Here is a 27,650-nt window from a genome sequence, read left to right on the forward strand (position 1 = left end):
TCACTGAGTAGAAGAGTCAGAGATTTGCCACCACCACTCAACTCTATTACAATGAAGCACATGCAGCACAGCAAGTGCTTCTGTTTCAAAGTGACCCCGGTGACATTTTTTTTTTGTAAGAGGAACTTATTTAGTTACCAGTTAATCTACATTTTTTTTAAATAGAAAACTGAGCAATCATATTTCATTTAGTTAAACCTGCTGAGAATGCTTATATGATTAACCCAATCTTATTAAGTTTTCTGAATTGTACAAACTTATTGAGTGCCAAGTATCAACAACTGTCCTGTAAGAACAAGGCTCTAGAACATGCAGTGCTGAAAAACATACCATTTGAATTTGCCAACTTAATAAATATGATTAACATCAGAAAGCTCATTAATGTACATTTTAGAACAACATTTTATGATAAGAAAACTTTAAAAATCCATTAGATTCCAAGTTTTATTACAATTAACCTTATTTCAAACTGTAAAAATAATGGAATACTTACAGATTTTTAGGGGTTTAAGTAGACATTTGTAAACAACTTTGTGGTTTGCCAGTTTGACAGTGAAGGCGTGGTAGCAGAGCCATTCTGCTGCCTCAAAAGGGAACATGCCAGATGCACCTTTGCTACCTAAAGCAACCCCTAGAAACAGAACATGAAAATAATGTCACTGAAAATTATGAGCATTAAGAAGTAAGTCTGATTTCTCCTCTCTTTGTATAAAATCACTCCAAGATTTTTTTACTAAAAACTTATTTAGTCAATGAAGCCTCCTATGTCAGCAGAGAACTAAAAAGTAAAACCTGAATTATTTTAGTATCTTCAGAAAATTGAGTTTAAGAAAAAAAACATGCACTGTGATGCCTATCACACACACTGTGTTGCCTATCATACACACTGTGTTTTCCATTCTTGATCTCAAAATTAGATGGTCTGACTGCACATTCAAAACATTTTATTTGTCTAAAAAAAAAAAACCAAAACCCCAAAACCAAAACAAAACCAAAAACCAAACCCAAACATGCTGCTTCACAGCCATTAACATACTATACCTGCGTTTTTTGCTTTCAGGATAGCATAACAGCATGATGCAGTCTCAGAGATGATCCTGAGGAAGAAATCAGGATTATTTCTAACTTGCTGGTTGAACGGAAGTTGGAGAACACATGCGTGGAACCTGTTGACAAAAACAGCCTATTTAATCACAAGTCATTTGCAATTTCAAGTGAAACTAAGATTACATACCATAGGCACTATGCAATATTTAAAAGCACCCAACAGTCTTTAGCTATATCAACACTGTTAGCATACCACACCTCTCCTATATAGACACATCCCAGGAGTGTCAGACACATATGATGTTTGTTTGTAAATTTTGTGCTGAAAGATCTTGAAGCCATCTGCCTTGGTAATAGAATTCTCTTCTGATGATGACAACTATCTTATGTGTGGGGAAAGTTAAACTACACATCCTCACCCATTCCATATCACAGACCATACAGCCAGAGACACCCATATGATAGTGCAGAAGGAAGAAAAAACAAAACAAAACCCTACAACAAATTCTGTTTTTCAGGAAAACAGACCTTCAAATGATGTAGTGTTCCACAGATCAGAATCCCCACTCTTTTGTCTGTTTGGAAGCCAGTACTATGGAAGTTACTTGTACACTCTCCACCTCTGTTCCCCTGTTTGGACATATTTTAAAATTGCTGGTGTTCCCCCCCATCCCCCCGACTGGCATTATAATCTTGCTTATGCTGAATATAGTCAACAATTACTATGCTGAATTTTAATTACTCAACAATATATATTGTTTATTAAACTAACCCAGCATAATCACTTCAATAAATTGTGCAATTTTAAAATATTTAAAGGATAAACATAAATACCACACTGCATCACAGAGCTCCAGCTGAATAAATCTGACATGCTGTTAGCATGGTGGACAGTTTTTTAAAGGTACTCTAACGTAAAGACCTTTATTAGAGTGTTACCATAAAAACAAACAGAAGTAACTAAGCAGTCATGTCCAACATCAGAGAAAAACTAAGTCATGTAACAACACAAAGTTTAAGAGTTTTACTCAACAGTGCTGGACTAGACAAGTCCAGTTACAATTCTTGGACACAAGGATGACACAGGGTGAATGTGGACCAAGCTGAATTTAAGAACAAAACTGAAAAGTCACCTCCTAACAAGTATAAGCCTAGCAAAAGAGTAACACCTGATTTCTATAAAGAGGAAAGCATCTCTCACATCTTTGTTGCATTAAAACAATAAACAAACAATTACTTGGTGCTGCCAATCATTCAAAGTTTTCAAGGCACAGAGATTAGCATTTTCTCCAGGCTTGCTTATGAGTTTTGATTTCTTTCCCTTTATCCTTGTTGAAAACATTCACTTCCTCTGCTGGTCAAGAACAGCTCGCAAAAAACAAGATATTACCAGCTAAGGAGCAATTAAGTCAGCAGCAGCCAGGAAACTGCAACTAACTTGGTAGAATGAAACTTCACTTAAGGCAAAGTTATACAGGTCAAAGTTCTATATGATTTTAATAGATACAGAGTTCTAAATATAAACTTGTTAATGAGTGATAAGGCTTCTTGTCATCCTCCTGCAGCAAAACAGACTGCTTTTCTTGAGGTCAGCTGTCAATATCCAGAGAAAATGAAAATCCATTTAGTGAAGTGTCACTTAAACAAACACATCAGTATAATCCTATATCCTGAATCTAATAGTATTGCATAAGATCAGTGTTGTAACAAGAATAACGTCACTTACTACTGACATTTACCACTGCACATTCATGGCACACTTTTTCCTAATCCGTAGCTCCTCCATGTGTCAAGAAAGAGTAATGAAATATTCAGAGTTACTGCAGAAGACACTGACCTACCTGTAAGCCTGAAGTAAAAATATCTTGTAGATGTTAATGAAAACTGTTCTAAGGCTGTTGATCTAGAACAGAATAGAAAGAGAGTTATAGGAATATTTTAGTGTCATACTATGACTTGTAAAGTTCAACTGCATAAGATGATTTAGAGATCTAGAGGAAAAAATATTTGATGCTAAACTTCAAAGATTTCTTTTATGTATCTAAGTAACAATATTGTGAAGGCTCAGTTCTGTTATGTATCTAAGTAACAATACTGTGAAGGAGCCGAGACCCCCATTTTAGTTGATGTCAACATTTCCAAGTTATATGTATTACTTCTCAAAATCAACTCTTATAGAACTCAAAGCAGTTTTAATGGTCTTTATTACTAATCACAATATTTCCAAATATTCATTTCCATATTCCCACCTGTAAATCAAGAAACAAACAATGGCATTTCAGTTTGAGGACTGCAATCAATTTGTATTTCATGTTTTTCCCAGCTGTTCTACTTGAATTGAAGGAAAGACTTGATCTGATAGAAGTACAAGTATAACTGGGAAAAAAGAAAAAAAAAAGTAGTTAAACAAACTCCATGGGCTAACAGACTAAATTAAATTCTGCAAAGTAAGCCTCATTTAACTTCTCGTGTTACAGAGATTGCCTGCTAATCAATGAGCCAGTAGCTAAAAGATAACTAAATTCAATTTAGAAAAAAACTGGATATTGTGGCATTAAGGCTATTAGCTAAGGAACAACTTCAATACCTGAGGGCTGAATAATTCACCCTGCTAAAAAAAACAAATTAATAATCTTAAGCACAAACTGGATGTATTTCCAAAGCACTTTGTCTAAACATACCATTAATGACTCCAATGACAATCAGGCTATACTCTGTGATAGCCACCTCAGTTCACTCTGGCGTTGTAGTTACTTAAGTTTATCAAAAGCAAGGCAGCCCTCGTGACAAACATCCTCAGGATTCTCATTAGGGTCTCCCACACCAGTAGCACTAATGCCCTTATCAATGTAAGCTGTTTCTTTTGGAAACACAGCTAGTGAATAAACCTCTTTGGCTGTTGATTTTAGTCCTCTTGTTGTTACAGAAAATCACGTCATATAAATTCCTTTCCTAAAGTGACCAAGCTTTGCTGTTTTGGAAGACTACTGAAGAATGTCACCACTCTGGTGATGGAAAACTTCCGCCTAATTTCCCACTTCAGTGTATGCATGGGCTGTTTATACTAAGTATGGTCAATATCACAGCAGTATTATCCTTCAGTTTGAACAGTTTCTTCTGGTTAATCTTTAGTAAATGTCTAATGCCATCTCTAGGAATACCTGTAAAGGGTCTACAGAGCTTTTCAGCAGGATACATTGTCCTGTCCCAAGTTCTATGCCACTTCAGACTGCTCTATGTATATACCCAAGGTTGCTGGTTTAAAGAGACATTACTTAGCCCCTATGCTACCATCTGAAGTGTACCAGAGAGAACAACTCTGATGTTCAAAGGATTACTAGTCCCTCTGGTGTATATAAAATTAAACCAAATCTGTATTTCACGTAATACTTACTGCTTCTTCTAGGAAGGTACAAAAATAACAATTTCAGAATAAATGTAGTTATATGATACCAGGTACAATACAGTGCATAATGGTGACAGAAGCTGAACTGAGGTGACTCAATAAACTTTCTCAGAACCACGTAGTCACCATATGGTACATGACTTCTGGTCACTAGCAACCTGTGCCGCATTTGATGATGTTAATTGTACGTACATTACACCATGACAGAATGAAGACAATAGCAGGCTGCACAGCAGAATAAAATGTTTAAATTGCAGCATAAGAAACAGAATTGTGAAATCTATTTTGCAGGTAATTCAACTACACCATTCCCAAGACACCTTTGTGCTTCTCACACTGTGTACAATATACTGTAACGCTGACACTGGAGTATATGGCTTTATTTACCTGGAGTAATCGCAGTAAACCTCAAGTGTCTGTATATCTAATAATAAACCACACCATGGGATCAAACGACAATCTGGCAGCTGTTTAAATTTGGAACATCCTGGGATATCATCAACAGGAAAATTCACGACTGTCTTATTGGGGTTTATTAAAAAGCCATACTCAGGAATACCTGTTGCTAGAGTCCTAAAATAGATATAAACAGTTAGCCTAACTCCCCCAAAAAAGCAAACAACAAACCCCACCATGCTGCAAGACACATACAACCCTGAATAAAAGGACAGAAACCAAACAATAAAGGGATGTCTAACTCTTCTGGTTAATGACAATAGCTAGAAATAAACAAAAATGAAGATATTATAGGTAAATAAATACACAAAATAAATAAATAAGCTTAGGGATATGAGGATAATGGAGAAAAACTTTTACAAATTAATGCAAATTAAGAACTTAGACATGAAACATTTGAGACAAGTTGCATAAACAACATTCGCAGAAACCACTGAGATAAAAATCACTGGAAAAAGACAGATGAAGAGTTATTGTTTATGAAAGTTAATGAAAACAAGGAGAATCCACATAACAGGAACCTCATTTATCTGATGAAAAGTTTTGAACTTTCTCTGCAAAGTTTTCCCTAAGGATGTCTTCATTGCCAGAATGCCTGCTGATTACCTACTACACATTTGATCAGAAGTGTCATCTCATGGACTAGCAGCAGTTTGTCTTACTTGGCAATGTATTCATGTGCAGGCTTCATCCTCTTAAAAAGCCAGAGGAAGAGGCAGGCTCTTCTTGTTGGAAAGTAATAGTCATAATGCTGTCTCCTCAAAATTAATTTCCTGAGTCTCCCAGTTCTAATACTACATTAGAAAAAACAGTTACTATTCTATTTGTGACAGAGAGTTCACAGGATCTGTAGCAGTTCTGGAAAACTTGTACAGAAGAGGTTGACTGTCTACAGAAAACCAACACAGCTGGTGCCAGAAATTGATATATGTGCTGGGTGGGGGGGGGAGCGTTTTGTTGGCAGTAGGGGGAAGAGGCGCCTTGTGAGAGCAAAAAGCTCCCCTGGCTCCAAGGCAGAGACCCCCCAGCCCAGGCTGGGCCAATGAGCACTAGAGAAACTCCTCTGTGAGTCCATATTTGTGAGGGGAAGGACTGTCCTGAAAAGAAGAAGGTAAAGAGAACCTGGAGGACAGGCCATTGACCTGAACAAAAGACAACCATCAGCTAAAACCAAAAGACAGACAGACAGAAAGAGAGCATTGTTGCCAGAGAAAAGAGGAGAAGGGGGGCAGAGGACCTCAAGACACCCAGTTCACCTGATGGAGGAGGAAAAGGCAAAGGAGGTTCTGCAGCCCATGTAAGTTAAGTTCAACAGCAGAGCAGAGACCCATGTGTAGGCCATGAAGGACTCCTCACTGGAGCAGAAAAGTTGAGCCTGAGGGCAAGTGTGACTGGAATTGGGACCCCAAGAGTCACTCACTGCCAGAGCGGGTGTGAAGCCCCAGAGTGGGAGGTGAGTGGTGCAGCCTGTGGATGTCCCCATACTGGACCCAGGAGCTGAGCCTGAAGAGGTCCATGACTCCATGGGAAGCTTGCTTTGGAACATCTTGTTCCTGGACTTCCATGCCAGGACGAGTGGCAGAGGTGAACTGACTGTAACCCCATTCCCTGTCCCCTTGTGCCGCTGGGGGGAAAGGTAGAGACATCGGGAGCAAAGTGATTTGAGCCCAGGAAGAAGGGAGAGGTGGGGGAAGGTGCTGTAAGATGTGGTTGTTACGTCTACTTAGATGATTTGCAACTAACTAAATTGATTTTTCTTCCCCAAGTTTGAGCCTGTTTTGCCCATGACCATAACTGGTGAGTGAGCTGTTCCTGTCCTTCATCCTAATCCCGTGTCCCCTTTCTTGTGTCTCCCATCCCATCTCACCGGGTGGGGGGGTGAGTGCAGGACCGCATGGTCCCACTGTGGGTCAAAAACAAAGACGCTGATAACTTCAAAGGGCAAGTAGGACAATATCTGCAATGCTACTGCAAGTGACATTATGCTGAAAAGATGTAGAGATTAATAGCTTGAGGCATCCCCAGCCTCTTAGTTTGACTTATCATTTCCAGAACTGTAAATCCTCACATTCCTAGAAATTTCTTTCTGTTTTGATATGGCAATGAGGACAAAAGAAGTCTTAAAAGTACACTATCCACTACTTGGTACAATTTATACTTCAAGCTATACTTAATTCATTTCCCCATCACCTTTCAGGCTCACAACAGAGCTGCATCTTTCTGACTGTTAAACAGCAAGATGCAACTGGCTGCATTGCAGATGATAAGCTTTTCTTCAAGACCTCTCCTTTGAATCCTGAAGCACTCTAAAGAATTACTGTTTGAAAACTTCTGCATGAGCTGCACGCTGCCATGCTATCAGTATCTGAAAATACTCACCCCAGAATATTAATGACCAGAAAATTCTTAGCAGTACTGAATCAGAGGAAAGTTGCATTCTTTCCCTGGGAAAAGAAGGCAGCAGCATGTCTGCTCAATTAAAACATTTTTAGAATCTAACTAAGACATCTTAAAATTTGAGGGGAAAATGGTGTTAAAGACAACTGTCAGCTGCTTTGGTTAGTCTATACTACTAAATCCATCATGGAATTAGTGTGAAGTTAGCTAGAAGTTCCACCATGGCCAGTAGCTAAGTCCCTAAATTAAACCTCAGCTGGAATCCCCATCTGAGCTGCAACAGATTGTCAGCAGGCCATCAAGAATGTAGCTATTGGGATTCTTGCCAGGCACAGGCTACCATCAAGAACTCCAACAGCCCTTGATTATTAACCCATAAACAAATACACCTATATGTACAAGCATGTATAAAGATGAAAAAGAATTACCTAAAAGGTGTTAATGTATATTACTTTGAAGATCATATCTTTAACAACATACCTTAGAAAAGTTCTTGCCTGCATTAAATGTGGTGTAACCAGCAAAAAGTCATCAATAAGGCGTATTAGGACTCTGAAATCAAGAAGAAACTGATGTTAGATTTTTTGATATGTAATCCTTTCAAATTTTTGTCATACTGTTCAGAGCAACAATATGCCCATTTTTTTTCACAAGAAGGTAGAGTCCAATATGATCTCCAAATCAAGTATCACGAAGAAATTCTCAGTTCTGCTTCTTTCCTAAAAAGAAATGGAAAAAAAAAAAAAAAAAAAGAAAAAGAGAGAGAGCAAAGGGGCTGGCTACATCAAACATGACAGGAATTTACAGCACACAAGCTACCCCACAGTAGCTGCTTGTATGCAGGGTTTTACACTTTTCCAAGGGAGAATTTGCAGTATCTTAATATACAACACAAGGAAAGGAGGTGTAATACCAGGTACACAAACAGATACTGGATTCTTTATGTGCTCTAATTCTGTATCTTTTTTTACCATGGAATAACTTGTTTGTGAAGCTATAACTTGAGTGTAGGAGACAACAGTCTACCCCTGTAAAGGCTGGAATTTTCTTTTTCAACAGAATTCAGGTCCCAAGCATGCTCATATTTTTCTAACAAATCCTGCCTAGCAGATCACAGAGAGGAAGCTCTGGAGATTATCTTGTCCAGTCTCCTTTTCAAAGCAGAAGTACTGCCATCACTGTGATCAATCAGCTGCAGCTTTGCCAAGCCAAATCAATAGCCATGTTATTTTTTTTTTTGCCTTAAAGGCCAAATGAATCTGTCAAAATCATTCAACAGACAGCTAAGTAACATTCTAAAACCTTCTCTACATAAAAACAGCTGCTACATATAAAGTTCATTCTTTTGAATCAGTTTCATAATTTCAGTATATATAAACAAAATCCTTTGGAAGCAAAAGGTAGCTGTTTATACTCACATCATCACAGCATCCTAGTATTTATAAGAACTCTACTACTTGTGTAGAGAAATGTTTAAAATTCTGAGACTTTCAGGCTCAAGGCTCACATTACCTTGTGAGCCTCCCAAGAAGAGACACCAGGCAGATGCTCTTATCCAGAGTATTCCTATACACGACGTAGTTTCTGTTTTCTTTCTTAGGACAGAATTCACAGCAATGGAGGGAGATGTGTGAACACAGACAAGCTTCTGGGGGCTCACCAACGTCTAGCTCTTGCCTAAAGACCCTAATCTGGGATTCAGCTGGTAGCAGATAAAAGGGACCCTAACGTTTTTATGGCTAATAAAGAGGTAGAGCTTTACCAGACTAGTCTTCTGTCAAGTTCCTAAGAAGCAAGCATGAGCACAAACATGTAGAAGATGTACAAAGAGCCACACAGAGCTTCAAACAAGAACCAACATGACTTGTAAACACCTGCAATAAAGCTGTGACCTTGACAAAATGTTAAGGCTTACAGATGCTGGATTGGAGAGCCCTCAGACAGAAGCCTGAAGTATCAGTGAGCCTGTAATGAACATCTCATCTTGTTTGAGGATAAAAGAGCACAAGTTTTGTGGGAATGAGTGTGGAAGAACCATAAACTTCTTACATGTAGAAGAGCTTGTCAGACTCTTTACAGCATCCCTAAATACTCTGTAAGAACATGTCTGCCACCCACAGATCTGGGACAGCTTCTTTTGAGCACTTTTCTTCACAATCTTATGACAAACAGGGAAATTCCCCTACAAAACAACCACAGTGACACTGAAACTGTAGAGATCTTTGTGTGCACCACACTTCCTAATGGAGAGATGTAAATCCTTGAGATTCAAAATTAAACTTGAGAGAAAGTGTCACACATATACTATACTATATATACCATAAACAAATTTACTAACAACATACATACTCTATGTTATGCATTACTGTAACAGAGTAGAGAACAGCCCTACCCATCCTGTTGTACTCCACAGAGCAATTTGTTTTCCATGTCTCCATAGCACAAGCTGCAAAGTAAGGTTGACAAAATGGAGCCCTGTGGAATTCCACAGCACTGTAAGTAGTACCTAGTAAAGAATTTAAAAAAAAAAATCAAAACATGCAACAAGAAGATTTCAATAGCCATTAAACATTTATTTTCTTTTTCCAAGTATAACCCTCAAGCTTCAATAAGAAATACGCTACATGCTTGCTAGTCAGCCTTCCTTAAATTTGTTTGTTCTTTCCTCTAGGAATCTACACACGGCTCCAGAAAGTTTAAGTTAAACAGTGAAAGAAACCATTAAGACACATATTCCTTAATAACAAACTCCAGTAGACAACTGTCATTAAATAAAAGAAATGTTATAATTGACCTCAAATGCCAATGCCTCCTTCCCCCTTCAGATGCAGAGCCACCCTTCATTTAAGCTTTGTAATTCTTTATGTTACATCTTACATAGCTTCAAAACAAGTGTTCTTGTACAAGAAACAAAGTGCACTGGACAACTCTTTCAAACTATCATTCATTTATTTTTAATTATTTTCCAAACAGTTCCTAGCAGGTGTCCACTAAAAATCCATAGGCTGAAGCTCATACTGTACATCTACATTAGGATTAAATTCAGATGAATTTTGAGATGGAACACTTCCAACTTTCTCAGAAACAGCAGACAACCACATTAAATTCAAATATAAATGTTCACCACTATTAACTCTTGCTAAGTTTCCTGGGGGAAAAAAAAAACCTCTTTCAGCAGCACAAGTCAGAGTAAAAATGTTTAACTATGAAATAATTTACATCAATAATTTAAATTGAGGTGTTTATTCTTTGTTTATACTTGCATAGCATGATCTGGCTAAGGAAAATATTTTCTTGTGTTTTTGCATTTGGAGGGGTTTTTTTTGTTTTCCACAAATTAGTATCACTTTACTTTTAGGGAAATTTCTGATGTCTTAGCACAATAGAGCATGTGATCTGGTTTTATACATCCCAGCTATACTATAAATCACATTTATTTCATCATTTAACTGCTCAGGCATAAAGCTATCTTACTTCTAATTAAGAGAAACCACTACATTCTGTGAAATGCTAATCCTTATTATTTGTAATTATATTCAATCTCCTCCTCTCCCTGGAAAAGTGCACTGAAGTTGCCCACTGACATTTTGCAAAACAGAAAATCTTGATTTGTTTCTCATGGCTTCAAAGAATTCATTTAGACATAGCCAGGGGGAGGTTCATTAATACTTCCCCTATCTTGTTACCTGTATAAAGTCAGTAAAAACACACATTGTAATAGTAACGTATCACACCTAGACATGGTACTGAAGACAGGGCTCCCCTTTTACCTTGTGGATTTTTCTATGCTGGCAGCAACAGAACGAGTATGCCCCACAAAACCCAAGGGTATTATTTTCACAACACTCCTTTGAAGTAGTGAGATGTACTATTACAATGTCCATGCTACCACTAATATATGAATGGTTTAGTGAAACTGAAGAAAATTAAATTATGCAACGGGACACTAAAGCCACATACGACATTCTAGCAGAGATCTTACCTATGTTTTGAGTCATCTGAAAAATTTATAGCAGTAATATTACATTTTTCCAGACTTTTGGTAAATGTATTAAATGGTATTATGATTCCTTCTAGGTCCCCAGCTCAACAATCAGCATTTTTCTCAAAACATTAAGTCAATGTTGACTAACTGCAATGGCTTTTTGAGAACCATCAGTTAAAGATGTATTCATTTACTAACCTCATTTGCAGTTTTGGAGGGTTTTGTTTTTTTTTTAACAAATGAGAATGAGCTACTTAAAAAGGGCAAATTCATTCCAGGACAAACTATTTTTTCAGCCAAGCTGTGACTGAATTTATGTAACTGTGAAACTGGCTTTGTCAGGGTGTGTTTCCTTCAAACCATTAAACTGTTATTAAACATACTGATGTCAGTCCTTATTAATGGCATGCCATGTCAGCATTCTCAGGATCCTGACAAAGGGAGTGTAAGACACCAGAAAAATCTATAAACACTCTTCTATTTGCCTCCTTGAAAGCTTTTCTCCCGCTCCCTCAATTCTGTGACGTTAGTTATTCTAAAATAAAGGTATTTTTTCAAGAGCAAGAAGCTATTCACTCTAATATACCTCACTCTGAATTTATAAATAAAAATCATCCAAGTACTTGCTTTCTAGACATGGTACACACATCTGCTGCCTAAAGGCAAAATGTAAATACCAAATCAGCATTTCTAGCAACACAAGAAGAAATCTGCATTATTACTCTTTATAACATCTGATTCCTAGTTTTGGAGTTGCCAGTAATTTGAATTCGTATTGTTATTGCCTTTTGTTTTTATTGCAGCTTGCCAAATAGCAATTCCAGCAGAAAAGGTTTAATTTTGCACTACAGGGAAATGACTAATAAGGATTTTGCAGGATTGCTTGGATATTACCTTGCTTTTGTCCATCACTATGGATTCCAACACTTTATTTTTATTTTTTTTTTTGAGCTACATTTGCAGTTTTAAATAAAGATGGTTACGTATTTTAGTATAATGCACTCTGTGTATAGTTAACATAATCCAGGTGGGAAAGAGAAATTCTATTCAAATACAAATGTGATTCCAAACTCTTCACGCTTTTACGGAACTTAAACTGATAAACAAATTTCAAATTAACACAAAATAAAAATCTTTAAAAGAGAGCTATCAAAAATCCCCAAAGCCAATTAAAAGTATTCTGCTTAACAGAGAGTAACAAGCAACCAAAATGAAGCAAACACTATACAAAGAAAAACTAACTTCTTTTTTACCTGCTCCCAATCTCCAGGATATTGTTATGTATCATTTGAAGGAAAAAAGCAAATAGGCTGGAACTTGTCTCATTAAAAGTTAAGCTCTAGAAATGGGACAAAACAAAACAAGATTTGTACTTTAGAAACGTACTGAAACTAAAAATATAGTGTAAACTTGAAAGATACACAGAAACCTTAATCATAGAATCACAGTTTGGGTTGGAAGGGACCTTTAAAGCTCATCTAGTCCAATGCCCCTGCAGTGAGCAGGGACATCTTCAGATAGATCAGTTGCTCAGAGTCCTCTCCCGCCTGACTTTGAATGTTTCCAGAGATGGGGCTTCTACCACCTCTCTGGGCACACTGTTCCAGTGTCTCACCACCCTGAAAAGATTCACTATTTTTTATGGAGAGTGAGACTGTAGTAGTTCAAACCGCTAAGGTAAGAAACAAAACACCAAACACTGAGACCTCAACATACACAATAAAAAGCTGCTCACATCCAACAAGTGAATGGTGCAGTTCTTTTTTGTTTTGTTGTAGGAGAAAAGCGAGACCTCAACATACACACTAAAAAGCTGCTCTAAAGCTGCACTAAAAAAGCGAATGGTACAGTTCTTTTTTGTTTTGTTGTAGGAGAAAAGCAGTTTTGATCGGTGTTACATGTATGTAACATAAATATAACATCTAAAACCACTTTTTAAAGTGCTGGTATATTATATTGGATTACTACAATGTATGAGACCTTGTTCTTTTGGTCACTTTCTATCTTGCAGGACAATTTCTGTATCTGTCATGTTCTTCATGATTCCCCACGTGTAAATACACTCACTTGCCAGTTCTGCTGCAAAACCCATTCTTTGTCACATACTACCAACAATTTCGTATGTGACTGTCGACCTAATATTTATAAAGCTTTTTGTGTAAAAAATTACATAATAAAAAAAATAATTTAGAGACATTTAAATCCCTTTAACAATGACTCCATGAGAATTAAAGCAAAATTACTTCCTATTTGCATAGATCAGACAAACGCATTCAGCTTTTGATAGAGCTATGCAAGATCATGGTTATTTGTACTGAAATGCTAACACGATGCACCTGTGGTGCAGATAACCAGGCTGACATGTTACTTTTTCTCAGTATTTTTTTTTAAAGTAATGACACACACACAAATTGTTTTCAAATGCAAAATATTTTGAAATAGCATGCTGCTGTTCATACAATATTTAGCATAGTTATCTAAATCAGATGTCCACTGGAAAAAAAGAACAAAACAAAACCTACATACGCATCACCATAGATCCAGCTAGTTTTCATTTTCATCCATGCACTCATTAGGCTCTCTGCACTTTGTAGGATCCTGGAATTGTGTACCACCCACACTGTATATCCTACTCCTATGTCCACAGATACACAAGATCATTTTACTTGTATGTTAGAAGCATAAATTACTCTATGTCAAAATTTTCCACTGGCAAGTTTAGAAAATAAAAAAAATGTAAAGAGGAAGTAGCCTGTGAGAAAATACCTGTCTGGTCATCTGATGCATGGGAATCTTGTAGGTTGTTATCATGGAACAACACCATGATACCAAGCAATAAAATGTATTAAAAAATCTGATTGAGCATATAATCTACTTCTAGGCCTTTCTCTGTCATGCTCATTGCACAGAAAGAAGTCTTGAGAACAAACAATTGGAATTAGTACAGCTCTCTGCTGCACAAGAATTAGAACAACAGAAGGATGCTTGTTTCTTGCAACAAAAACAGAAGCTGGAGTAAATTTAAAATACATATCATTTTTAACTGTACTTTTATTCACTGAAAGTGAGAAAACTCTTTAAACTAAAAATAGAAGAGTTAATCTTGTTTCGTGCTGCTTTTTAACTCTTCTAAGAAAGCGTTTGTTCTTATTGACCTTGGCAGGTAATCATTAAAATAAGCTTTTTTTTTTTAAAAAAAAAAAAGTGCCATTTTTCTATTCTGTGCAATTTGCTATTCAAGATGCCACATCTATTTCCTTAGCTACTTAATTTAGAATACATTTTGCTCATTCTTACTTCTCTGTATTTTGGACCTAGGAAGTGTTGAAGCCCTTCTGTACTAATTTCTCACTTAAGAACTGTTGCAATAAACAATGGACTTAGGAAAGAAAAAAGAAAACACTGTCTAAAAGGAAAGTTTGAGACAACAGTGAGATCTCACAAACAGTGAGAAAATCTGGGAAAAGTCTAGAAGGAGATTTTGTCAGATCTTTTGTCGGGTACACTCCTTCCACTGAACACTGACAGCCTGTTACAAACATCAAAGAGATGACAAAAATCTTTCTACAGAAGGTGCTGGGTAACTAGAAGAGAGGTGGTGTCACCACATAATATGTGCATGCAATTAAAAATCCCAGTCTTCCTCTAGTTCTTCCGTAGCTTTCTTTTTCAGTTGAAAAAAAGCCACTCAATATTTACCTGTTCAACTATTATTGCATTTTGCAATGAGGCATTCTCCTGAAGCTGGGACACAAACTGCTTCATGTCTGGCATAAAATCCTTGAAAGTAGAAACCTGTATTTTGAGTGTAAAGAAATAAATTACAAAAGCAATAGAAAATTCAGCACCAGACTCTTTTATTCAGTGAAGGTCAAAGGGCCAGTCTAGTTGCATTATTTTAATCCAACAATTCTGCTATTGTTAAAATGAAAAATCTTCCTCACATATCTCTACTTCCATGACACATTTATCTTTATTCTTACTAATGGTGAGTAAAAAGTGTAAAAAATAGAGTAAAAAGAAGCTTTGCTTCTGCTGGAAAATATCCAACACTGATTAAAAAAAAGAGTTTATGAAGTAATTGCTTAATTCAAATTGTGACTATAAAAAAAAAAGCTATAAACAAAAATACTCCTTGGACCAAAACATATCTACAGCAGCAAATAGAAATCAGCAAGTCATACATGTCTCCTATAGAACCTTCTGGCTTTTCCACTTGTGGTAATCATAATCACAGCATAGCGCCGTATGCAGTAGACGGTTCTTTTCTCAGGGTTTAAGATCCGTGAAATCACTTCCACAAGTTTATTGTGAGGAATGGTATCATAAGCCCTGGACACATCAGCCTGAAATAGAAGAAATATCTTCCACTATGTATTCACCAGTATCACTGTAAACACTGTTGCAGTATGAAAAAATAGTATTGTAGTATCTCAGTAAGACTGAAGGATAAATCACAGCGGAGTGAAATTAATGCACCATCCAGTCCAAATTTGTGACTTCAATGCTTATCTGAAAAACCTTTCCTCACTCATCAATGAGTTTTCCCTTACAAGGGATAACCAAACCATCAGTTTTAGCACAATTCTTGTTATTAATAAAAGATTATACCATATGCAACCTTAGATCTAACCCTGAACCTTCAATCATTCAACTAAATTTTATTGCTGACATTTTTATATGTTTAAATATTTTAAGAAACCTTCCTCTCCATATGATCATGGAGCTGGCATCTTAGGATTTTGGAAAGCTGCAAACCCAGAGCTTTTACTTTTCCTAAATCCTCATATTGCAACTTTAACTCTGCTTTTACTTGTCATAGTCAAAATTCAAAACATTCTGAAGAAGCAACAATCTTAGAAGAACTATGTCAATGACATGACTCTGGCTTGAAAGGTAAGACAATCACTGAAAGTAATTTCAGGACAGGATGACAACTGACGTATGAGAGCACAGGAGAGAAGGCCCACTATAATATATGTAAAACTGTGTAATTTATAGACATGTGTATAAATTGCCCCAATTCAAAGCTGTGAATTGAGCTCACACACAAAACACTGTCTGCTAGACATAACGGAAAAACAAAATTTTTAAGAAGAAATTCCTTCAAACAGTGGGATACAAGCACTCATTTTTTTCAAGTGGGAGAAGAAACTTGTTGGAGAGACACTAGAGTTCAAGTGTTCATTTTCAACAGAAACTAAGGATACTGAGATAGAAGAGACCTATTTTTAAAAAGATGCTGAATTCACACAAATGCACATAGCAAGTTTTTCCTGGTTTTCCTTTGGGAAGAAGGCCCTAAAAGCATATCTGAGTTTATATTTTTGTCCTACTTTTACACTGAAGCAAATATAACTGCAAAAATTCGATGCATGTGCAGAAGCAAGAGCTGCTCCATGATTGAAAGATGGACAGAAAAATATCCAAGTAAAGGAAGTGATACTGCAGGGACACACCCCCCTTCAAAAAAGCAACCAAAACCCCGCCCATAAAAAAACTGAACCAGAGTCTGCATTAGGTACACACAAAAGTTTATTTTTAAAAAGAAATAATTATGCACTCAGATCACAGCTATTACAGCTATAAAAGTACCTGCACAAGCTCACTTTGAAAAGTTTGCTTGAATGTGTAATCAAAGAGACATACCTTTACATAGTAGAAATGAGGAATTTCACCATCTGATTCAAGAACCTTCGTAACAAACTTCTTCCATGTCTTGTAGATATCATCTTTGCCAAACACCGAAGAGCCAATAAAACTGGTGTTTATAGTCCGTTCATAATTTAACACACTAAACAGATTTTTTAGTCGAGTGTTATAGTGATGCATCTAAAAAGAAACCAGAGAGAATCACCTTAAAGTATGCTGAAACATATTAAATTCTGCGAAATACACAGATTTTGTATTTAAATGAAATATGAGATTAAACTTGTATATTTATATCTATTATTTTTGTCAACTGCAGTTTTCAGAAAGCCTGAATATAGCTGCAGTAACTACTTTTTTTTTTTACATTTAAATCCTATGGAAAATGTTTTTCCTGTACTTGACTCTTGGAAATCAAGGAGTAAGTTAAGGAGATAAATAGATGGCCTCCAGCAAATAAAACTGCCACCAATTAGAAAGTAACTTCTTGAATATCATTCAGTCTCTCTGCTGGAGATTATCACCACAACAAGAGCAGCAAAAAGAACACGCCCCGAGACTTAGGCTAACTCCAGCTGTGCCATCACTTCATGCTCTGGAGGTACTTCATGCAAGTATGTTAACAAAGATTTAACTCTCAGCTACGGGAATAATAAAATACAGCAGAGTGGCAATGAAGTCGTGCAGGTTCATTAGCTCTGTAAACACCCTGAGGAAAAAAAATATTGACAGACCTGGCAATAAAAGAAAGTTGAAAGGGCAAACCATGCTACTGAAGAAAATAAACAAACCGCACACGTAGCACACTTATGAATCAGTTTACAACTTCAAAGAAATCCTCCAAAATGTATACACAGAACATTAAAGGTTTCTTACTCTCAATGGCAGTATTGTGATCATGATATGGATACACTGAAACTATTAATTATGGAAGCATTCCAATCCATCTGAAAACATTGATTTTTGCAGAGGTTTCCGTGAAAAACTGGCAAAACTAAAGCACACCAAAAATGTTTATTGTACTACTGCCATGGCCTCCACAACAGCTTGATCCAACTTCGGTGTTTTACTTATGGTAAGTAATTATGTTCATTCATTGGCTGATCTTGCAAAATGTTTTTGACCAGTTTATCAAACAAAGATTTCTGAATATCAAGATGCTTTCCTGAATCACTGCAGTGCTATCTTTTCTGTTACAGCCAAGTTCACAAGAAAAACAGTCAAAAGGGTAGAGATGTAGCTCAAAGGTAAACAGAAACAGCAAGATCAAAGAAATCATCCAAAGAAAAGTTCCTTCTTTCCTTCTTAATGAGCCTATCCCAGGATGGCTGCTTTTTCACAAAAAGCACACCTTCACTTTCTCACAAAGCTGATGGCCATCTGGGTGTTAGCAATTGAGTGAATAAAAGAAAACCAAGACTGGTTTCAAATTCAGTTTGAACAAGACCCAAGAGACCTGGAGTTGCAGTATTCACAGTAGCTCTTCATTTTCACGTTAGAAGGAATTCCCTCGAGCCTCTTAATTCCCCAGAACAGATCTAATCTGCAGTTGTTAACATTTTGGCAAAACCTAAAGATCAGCTGGAATCTCTGCAGAAGGCAGTAAAAAAGACAAATCAGATCTTTCAGGACCCTGCTGCTTCCCAGTGCTTTGAGTTTCCCATTAAAAATAAAAAAATCAAAAAACTTGTTTGAACAAAAAAGGAAAAAGGATGTAAAGTAAATACGAAAAATCTTTGAAACAAAACAAAACCTAGAAAACAAAAAAGACCACATCACTTCCATTAGTTGGAAGCCCTGAATTCATGAATAAGATGATAGTTTTGCACTAGATGCTTCTCTCTGTCTCAGCCTACTATCTGAGAAGTAACATTACCACCACCTTCTCTTTCATGGTTTTAAGAAAATCATGAGCTATGCTTTGTGATCAGTTTGGACAGAGGTCTGTCTAACAGCTGAAAAACTTAGTGTCCTGTTTTTTGTCAGCATTCTCCAACAGAAGTCTATTGCTTGCACTTTTCAGCAGATATAGATACTCCCTCTCAGGTCCAGGGGAGCCAGATTAGCTCAAACCACTTGACCAGCTACCATGGTTGACTTTGAACCTTCATCTTCTTCAGTATATTCATGTCATCCTTTATGATAGATCTGTTACAGGAGCATTATTAAAGCACCATTAAAGCACTGCTGCTATTTCCAAATTAACTGTGTGCATACTCTCAAATCTGGCATTCTGATTGTCACAGAAAGACTAGGAAGAAATAACATTTCAGAACAGCTTTTAGTTGATGCCCTGAAAATCTGGTCTGGGATCACATACTGAACAGTAAGTACTAAGGAGCCATTGACCTCTCACTCATTTGGAGAACATTTAATCTTGTGCACTAAATGGGACTCAGCCTTAAGGAAAAACAATTAATGCAGTTATGCAAGATAGTGAAACTGAGTTCCCACTATGTCTTGTGGTTAACCAGCCTGTTAAATAGATTATTCTGTGCACTGCATGCTCTGTCTCTGCTCCCACACTGATATAATTCCCAGCTTCCTTCCCATCTCCCTGCTACGCTTGATCCAACTTCTTCGCTCTTCTTAGACCTTCTTCTGTAACACATCCAATTCCCCGTTCAGACCCCCTGGGTTGACCTGGCAGCAGAGCCAACTAGCTGATGAACATGCACCATCAGTATGTAGGTAAATCCCAACAAGCTGGACTCACCCATCCATCCCTCACCCTCTCGTGTGACAAACAAATATGACACATTAGTTCAGAATACTGAGTATCTTCGAGACTTCTATCCTTCTGCTCCCATAGGTGGCCAATGCCTGTCACAACCAGACAGACTTAGCATGCCTGAGGGAAAGGCATGGAAAGAGAGAGAAAACATGATTACCTGAGAGGCCATGCCATTCTGATACAGAATCATTTCCTTAAGACAGGCTGGCAAACAGAAATACATGATTTTGGAATTGGAAGCTAATGGTAATTAAGCACTGGGAAGGGAGAAGCTAAGCTGCAGAAGGTCACTCTGATTCAGTCACTCTGATTTGAATGATCCAGTTCACCACATGAGAGCTAGTTTTATGTAACACAGAAAACCTCACTCACTTTATTAGCTGCCTACATCAAACCCACAGAAAACAATAAAGAAATTAAAAACCTTCTTTTCTCTGCTTTCCCTGCTGAATGCTCGTGCTTCAACAACACCGCTCACTTTAACTATGGGTCTTAACCCATTTGCTTTGGGAATGAACCGGAGCTTTGATGCCACAGGAACAATTTTTTTTTGACGGACAGTTTCAATCTCCTCTGAAGATAAAGCACGTAGATGTACTTTGGCAAAATGGTTTCTAAAATACAAATACAGATTTACTGTCAGCAATAGGAAAGGAGGTAACTTAAAGCATGTAATCTCTTTATAATAAGTGAAGTCAATATTTTAATAAGAAGATAATTATGAATACTAACCTCTGCAGAAAGTGACACAAAAATCTGAATTTCAGAACAATTTCACCGTATCTCAGTGACAATGTAATACAATAATAAGAGAGCACACATCTCTGCTTGGTGCAAATTAAGATAATTTAAAAAAACTTAATTAACACAAATGAAAATTTAAGCACAGATCAGCCGAGTATATTTGAACTTTATGAAATATTTTCTATACAAGACAACAGAAAGTCGGATTATTTCTCAGAGTTTCAGAGCTTGAAAGACATTAACAAAGTTAAAGACATGGACCAGTTAGAACAAGTCCAGAGAAGGGCCACCAGGATGATTCGAGGGCTGGAGCACCTCTCCTATGAAGACAGGCTGAAAGAGCTGGGGCTGTTCAGCCTGGAAAAGAGAAGGCTCTGAGGAGATCTTATAGCGGCCTTCCAGTACCTGAAGGGGGCCTACAGGAAAGCTGGGGAGGGACTTTTCATAAGGGCAACTAATGACAAAACAAGGGGAAATGGGTTTAAGCTGAAAGAGGGGAGGTTTAGATTACATATTAGGAAGAAATTCTTCACTGTGAGGGTGGTGAGACACTGGAACAGGTTGCCCAAGGAAGTTGTGGATGCCCCCTCCCTGGAAGTGTTTAAGGCCAGGCTGGATGAGGCTTTGAGCAACCTGCTCTAGTGGAAGGTGTCCCTGCTGATGGCAGGGGGGTTGGAACTAGATGATCTTTAAGGTCCCTTCCAATCCAAACCATTCTATGATTCTATGAATAGAAAACTATGTTAGGAAAGATCTAGGGAAGGACTTCACACTCTAATGGGCTATTCTACTCCCAACATTTTGGGGATGTACTATTAACAGTTATACTGAACTGAGATACCAGGATATATATACAACATAAGGGCGTTCAGGTATCCAGTAACATGATTCAAAAGAACCTCTCTGCTAAACAGGCATCAGCCAAGGTGAACAGCAGAGAATAACGAAGAACAGAAGACTCCAAAGTCAGAGCTTCTGAGCTTCCTAAGTCCATCTCACCAGGAAATGTGTTTCGCCCTCAAGATACGCCCTCAGTATTTACAGTTCAGTGTAGCTTAGTCCAAATCAATGCTTTCCCATGCAATGAGGCAGGAAAAGGAGGCCGTGCAAAAGCCCTTGTTTTTACTTAAGATTATTATTGTTAAAGTGGCCTACTTGCAATGTAAAAGACCTGGATCAATCTCCTGCATTGCTTCAGAAGGACAAAATGTGCCCTTCCAAAAAGCCCTATAGCCTAGTGATTAGGATGCTCCCCTGGGAAGTGAAGTGACACAATTCAAATCCCTTCAGAAGGGAGAATGCAAATTTAGATGCATGCATTTCTAAGACATAAAAAAGCAGCATGGAATTCCACAGCTGCACTAAAAAACAAGCTACAGTTTTTAAATCCCTCAACCTTAAAAAAACCCCAACAAACCAAAACCACACAGCTACTGTCTGAATTTATGAATAGAGTATTACAGCATTTCAGCAGAGGTCTGTTTTTGTTTTTTAAAATAAAGCAGTTGAAGAAAAATATTTTTTAAATTAACTTTCCCAAGGTTACTTTGGGATTCTGTCACTATGCTTTACTCATTGTTAAAAGGTGTAAAAAACTGACTTATCAAAACAAAATCCTCTTCATTATGGATTTAATTATTGCAAAGGTTTCTCTTCTCCTACCCAAGGATTATTAATTTGAACCAGTTTTCTCACACAAAATATTTCTGAATTCACAAGCTGTGTATATTACAGTCACAGGTGGAATTTTCTTTTGGGAAATTAAGCAAATAAAAGAAGGATAAATGGGCAATAAATGAAAGCAGAATTATAACTTTACAGTACAAAACATGAGATTTCCACATATTCCATTAATGTTTGATTATTTTTCTAACGTTACCTAATTCCAATGTTCTGTAACTTGCCCCAAATAAACTTTCGGTAGTAGAAAAGCATGTTTTTCTGGAACATGGTCTCGGTGATATAGAAAAATGACCTGAGCAACTCAACAACATAGGTACCCATCAGCCAGTACAGGAATTTAGCCAGAAGTTCTTCACGGAAACAATGTTCATAGGCAGGAACAAAGTGATCACCTTCAATAAACAATTCAAAGGTAGTTACAGTAAGTATCAAATCTTTGTATTAGCAAAGAAACAGAACATACAAACAAAAAACCCCACACAACGCTTTTCTTAGCTTGAGGTTAATGGAAAGGAAAAAAAGCAAATACAAACAACTGCACAGATGCTGCTTCAAATTTTCACTGGTATTAAATAACGTGGCCGACCCAAGCTTAAAGTACAAACACAGAAACTAATCTGCAGTGACAAACTGACGTACAGGATACGAATACATGCCATTAGTAGCCCAAAGACTGACTTTCTTCCCCCAACGTTGACTGTGCAAGACATTCAATGCACAACTGCAAGATTATTGTGAAGGGACAGGTAAAATGGAAATAAGCCTACTACAATATAAAACTCTAAAAACAAAAAAAAAGCAAAAGAATGAAAATACTTAGGTATATTGTAAAAATAACAATTAAACTGGGATGACTTGGGGATGAGAATGATATTCAGGTTTCCCAATTACATGAAAATTAATTTCAGGGTTAGGCTTTATTACAGGCATCCTATATAAAACTTATTGCTGCAGTTAAAAAAAAAAGAAAAAAAAAAAAGAAAAAAAAAATCACCCGAAGTCCATCAGCACTTATTTAGATGGCACAAAACTTATGAACCCAAAACATTCCTAGCTACTGTCAAATTTAAGGCCGCATAGATTTGTAGTGATGTCTAAATATGTGTGTGCACTGGCTGGCAAGAGGACCAACTTCCTGGGATGTCCTGGGCTGCATCCAGCACTGCACTGTGAGCCGGTCAAGGGAGGTGATCATCCTGCTCTGCTCTGCACTGGTGCGGCCTCACCTTGAGTCCTGGGGGCAGTTTTGGGCACCACAGTATAAAAAGGATATAAAGCTATTGGAGAGTGTCCAGAGGAGGCCACTAAATTAGTGAAGGGCTTAGAGAGGAAGCCACATGAGGAGAGGCTCAAGTCACTTGGATTGTTCAGCCTGGAAGAGACTGAGAGGAGACCTCAACACGGTCTGTAACTTCCTCACAAGGGGAAGAGGAGGGGCAGGTCCTGATCTCTTCTCTCTGGCGACCAGTGATAGGACCAGAGGAAATGGCAGGAAGATCTGCCAGGGGAGGTTTAGGTTGGACATTAGGAGAAGGTTCTTCACCCAGAGGGTGGAGCACTGGAACAGGCTCCCCAGGGAGGTGGTCATGGCACCAAGCCTGACAATATTCAAGAAGCATTTGGACAACATGTGCCCTCAGACAAATGGTCTTAATCTTGGGATTGTTCTATACTAGGGCAAGAGTTGGACTTCATGATCCTTGTGGGTCCCTTCCAACTCACAACATTCTATGATTCTATGAATAAAACCCTGTGCTACAATACTGAATTTTTGCCAACTTCCAATAACACTTTTTCTAATTAAAGAGTTGAATTTAGTAAAACACAAGAGGATAATTTAAAGAAATCATACAGAAATATTAGTTTAGCTGCATAGCACAAATCACTATTATGGCACAAATGTGTTAAAAATAGCTTAATTTTGACACAACAGAGCTGAGGCTTAAAACTGAAACTTATAAAATTGAAGTAAGTTTCCAGTTCTCTACCCTGTTTGGTTTTTGTGTGCTTCAGGGCGGAGACATTTTCATGTATTTACAGCACCTAAGAAAAGACTACCATGAAGAGATAAAACAGTGTTCACTTCAACAGAAGCCAGGTAACATCAATGAAAAAAATCCAATGATTGTTAGAAAATTCTCTAACTGAAGAGTTGCATTATGCAGTTGTAATGCACAAATTACATCAGAGTGTTGTTAAGCAGCTGTCCTGGAACTAGATAATTTGTTTTCTAAGCTCTTCACAACAGATGTAAATGATGACTGCAATTCAGGAAACTGACAAGAAACCACTACTACCACTTTTGAATCAACAAAAAACCCGAAACACCTACAGTGCAGCAAAGCAATTAAATGTGTGTTTAGACTTGAAGCACAAGGGAGTAGTTTCATTAAAATTAAAATCAAGCTAGTGTGTTGCTTCTCCTAGAATAAGGCCAGAGAATAAGAAGGTATTACATTTTTTAAGGTAAGATGTTCCAAATAACTATGAACCAAAGTGTACTTTACAAATTTTTTTTAAAAGCATTTAACTCCTCAGCATTTTGAAAATCATGTTAAGACATAGTTTCTGAATAAAGAATCAACAGATTTGCTAGAATTAACAGTTTCTTATGGAAATGTGACCTCCCCAATTTCTGACATCAGTTCTCAAACATGAGCCTTTTTATTTTCCTCCTACATTACAAAGAACCTGTAGTAAGTTCAGAACCTTATTACAGCTTTTGAAAAGGAATACCATTTCCAGCTCACATTACTGTAGGATCCAAGTACATCACCAGGTTAAGAATAAATACTGCAAACATACCAGTTAAGAAAGTGCAATCCACATTGCCTAGATGGGAGAATGGAAGCACAGAAAAATGACAACATGCCTTAGATCCTACAGTAATCAACCAAAGAACAACAGCTTCAGCCTAAAGTGCGAGGATAGTGTCTGAAGAAAGACTTCTTCAAGGAAGCAAGATTTACCTGTCATCATCTGAAAAGAGAACCGAACAGAAGAATCTGGAGCAATCAGCTGATGCCCTCGTGACAGCTTTCAGTCAGGGACCACCACTCAGTCTGCTGACCTCTGCACCACCAGCTACCCAGCCTGAAGCAATGCTCAGGAAGGGTGTCCCATTCCTAGAGAATGGCTCTAGCAAGCTGACAGATGGTGAGCGACCAGGTTTGCTCCTCTCAGCCATGGTTATTACCAATGAACCCAACAACTGAACTCGGATTCAATACCCTCCCCTCCCCTTCCCACCTTAAACATGAACACCAGACATCTGACACCCCCACCACTTAGTTCTTTAAGAAGTACCTTTGACTAGACGAAGCCACATGCAGTCATTCACTCTCATCTTCCACATCAGCTCCTGCAATGAAAGCTTAGCAAACTTCCCCATGGAAATGAATGCTTTCACATTTTTTAAGAACCGGCACTTGTTGTGGTTTGAACCCCAAAGCTCAGCGGGGATGACCCGCTCCAGGCACTCCCTCACAAAGATGTACACCTGCCAGTGGCTGGTGTGCTGCTTGAGGAGCTCCCTGAGGGCTGAATCACACACCTCTCCCAGGTTTTGCTCCTCACTCTGCGACTCCCCATGCACAGATTTGGCAAGAGGAGCGCGCAAGTTGTCTGGCACACCAGTGCGGCCAGATTCACATCTGCTGCTTGTCACACACTGAGTAGGCTCCTTCCCAAACTGTTGTGCTTGCTGATGAACCTCTGCTTTCCCAGGCACGGCTGCCTGACAAGGCAGCTCAGTTTTTCTCACGCTGGTTTCAGATATCCAGACAGGGCAATTTTTTTTCAAGAGAACTAAGTAAGGGCACTTTCCATGGTTCTTCACCAGTTTCTGAAACGTATGTCTCATTTGCCAGTAGCGTTTGGGCAACCTCTTCTTTCTCCAGTTGTGATGTGCCAGACTTTGGTTGCGCTTTTGCTCCAACAGATTTCGGCTTAAGAATACAGTTTCTATCAGCCGTCTTCCACCTGCCCGACAGCCCTGCAAGCGATTCAATAAAAACGATTTAGGAAAACATTCTTGGAAACTCCTCCGAGAATAGAGAAGCAGCTTCCTGTCAATATACACTGCAGAACGCAAGAGCGTGTTTGGTAACTTCTTTGCCAAATGAGCTAGGGGACTTTCCCGCCTTCTGCATTTTGATGAAATACCCACTGTGGGTTTTATTTGTACAGAATCCAACTGAGATTTAGACACATGCATCTCTACTTCCTTCCTATGGGATTCTGCTTGCACTTCAATGCTGGACTTTAAAGGTTTGTTACTCTGAACTCCTTGCAGGAAAGAGCTTTCACCTGCCACAAACTCCTTCCTGTCACGAGACGTGTGAACTAAAGAAGGACCAGACACATCACTGTTACTTCTTTCAGAAATGTGGGGGTTTTTAATGAGACTTACATAATGCGATGCTACATACCCAGCTCCGTACCTCTTGGAACTACTTTGATTTACATCAGGAGTGAAATTACATGCCTTTTCCTCTCTCACTTTGTCCTCTACTTTTGCTCTCTTAGCTGGAATTTCAAGTTGTTCCCTATCAAGCTTCCTTTTTAAAGACGGTGCCATAGCTGACAAACATAAACTGGAGCTAGTCTGTTTTTCCAGATGTTCAGTAACCATTCTGATCTGTTTGCTTGCTTTAGAAACACCTTTTGCAGAATACTGGCAACCAGACATTAAGCTTTGTATCTTGTTTTTTTTTTTATTTCCCATGCTGGAGACATCAGTTTCAAGCCTTTGTCTGCATTTCCACCAATGTGACTTTGAAAGATACCTTTTATGAAACAGAAGCCTTTTTCGCATATAGTCAAGCAAGCTACTACGTTGATGCTTTGAAAACCTCTGTTTAACAAACACTGGGGATGAGTCTACATTATGTGAAATAAGTTCATAAACTGGTTGCCCACAAACTTGATAACAATTACTAGGAGGAACCAGCATAAAGATCGCACAGTGTTCCAACAAATACATCATCACATCATCCCCTATCCTGCTGAGCAGTGTTTCCCAGAGGCCGCTGATACGAATAGTTTCTGTCGCAGTATTGGGTAGGTAGCTGTATATATTTGAAGAGGGCATGATTTGGAAATCAGAACTGTTTTCATCCAGTAAGGAGTATCCATATGCAAGGATATTCTTCTTTCTTTTTTCACACAGTCTCTGAACGACTCTTGTGATGACTTCACTCTGACTAGATAACTGAAGAGAGAAAAAAGAAAATTAGCTTTTCTCACCGACTCGTCCATAAAGCACAACATATCCTTTAAATAAAGAGGCATCCAAGATACCACTGTCCTAGACATCAGCTGTAGTTCAAACCCTTTCAAAGCAATGTCAATGATTCGCAAGTGCCGTACCCAAAAAAAAAAAAGATTTTCCAGTACACCACAGGGTGTTTACACGCAGTAAAATAGGCCTACGACTTTAAGGAAGTCTTTTTAACGTCTGCCCTTTTGATCCAGGTTTTTATACCCAGGAAACACCCCACACTACCCCCCTCGGCTCCCTGCTCCAAGGCCTTCAGGTCACTCTGCCC

General features: G+C 38.0%; 1 protein-coding gene across 1 annotated transcript; it reads right to left on the reverse strand.

Annotated features, from left to right (window-relative positions):
• TERT (telomerase reverse transcriptase) lies at positions 1-27,313 on the reverse strand (the record flags this gene model as incomplete). Its single annotated transcript, XM_029085664.1, has 15 exons — positions 1-98; positions 488-631; positions 1,042-1,166; positions 2,889-2,950; positions 3,297-3,423; positions 4,841-5,026; positions 7,787-7,858; positions 9,699-9,812; positions 12,545-12,630; positions 14,991-15,086; positions 15,476-15,637; positions 16,941-17,123; positions 20,099-20,288; positions 22,298-22,493; positions 25,408-27,313. Coding segments are annotated over 15 exons (3,747 nt in total), but the record flags the coding sequence as incomplete, so codon positions are not given.
• Between the last annotated feature and the right edge of the window lie 337 nt (positions 27,314-27,650).

Source organism: Antrostomus carolinensis, unplaced genomic scaffold, assembly GCF_000700745.2.
Source record: "Antrostomus carolinensis isolate BGI_N321 unplaced genomic scaffold, ASM70074v2 scaffold20546, whole genome shotgun sequence".
Lineage (NCBI taxonomy): Eukaryota > Metazoa > Chordata > Aves > Caprimulgiformes > Caprimulgidae > Antrostomus > Antrostomus carolinensis.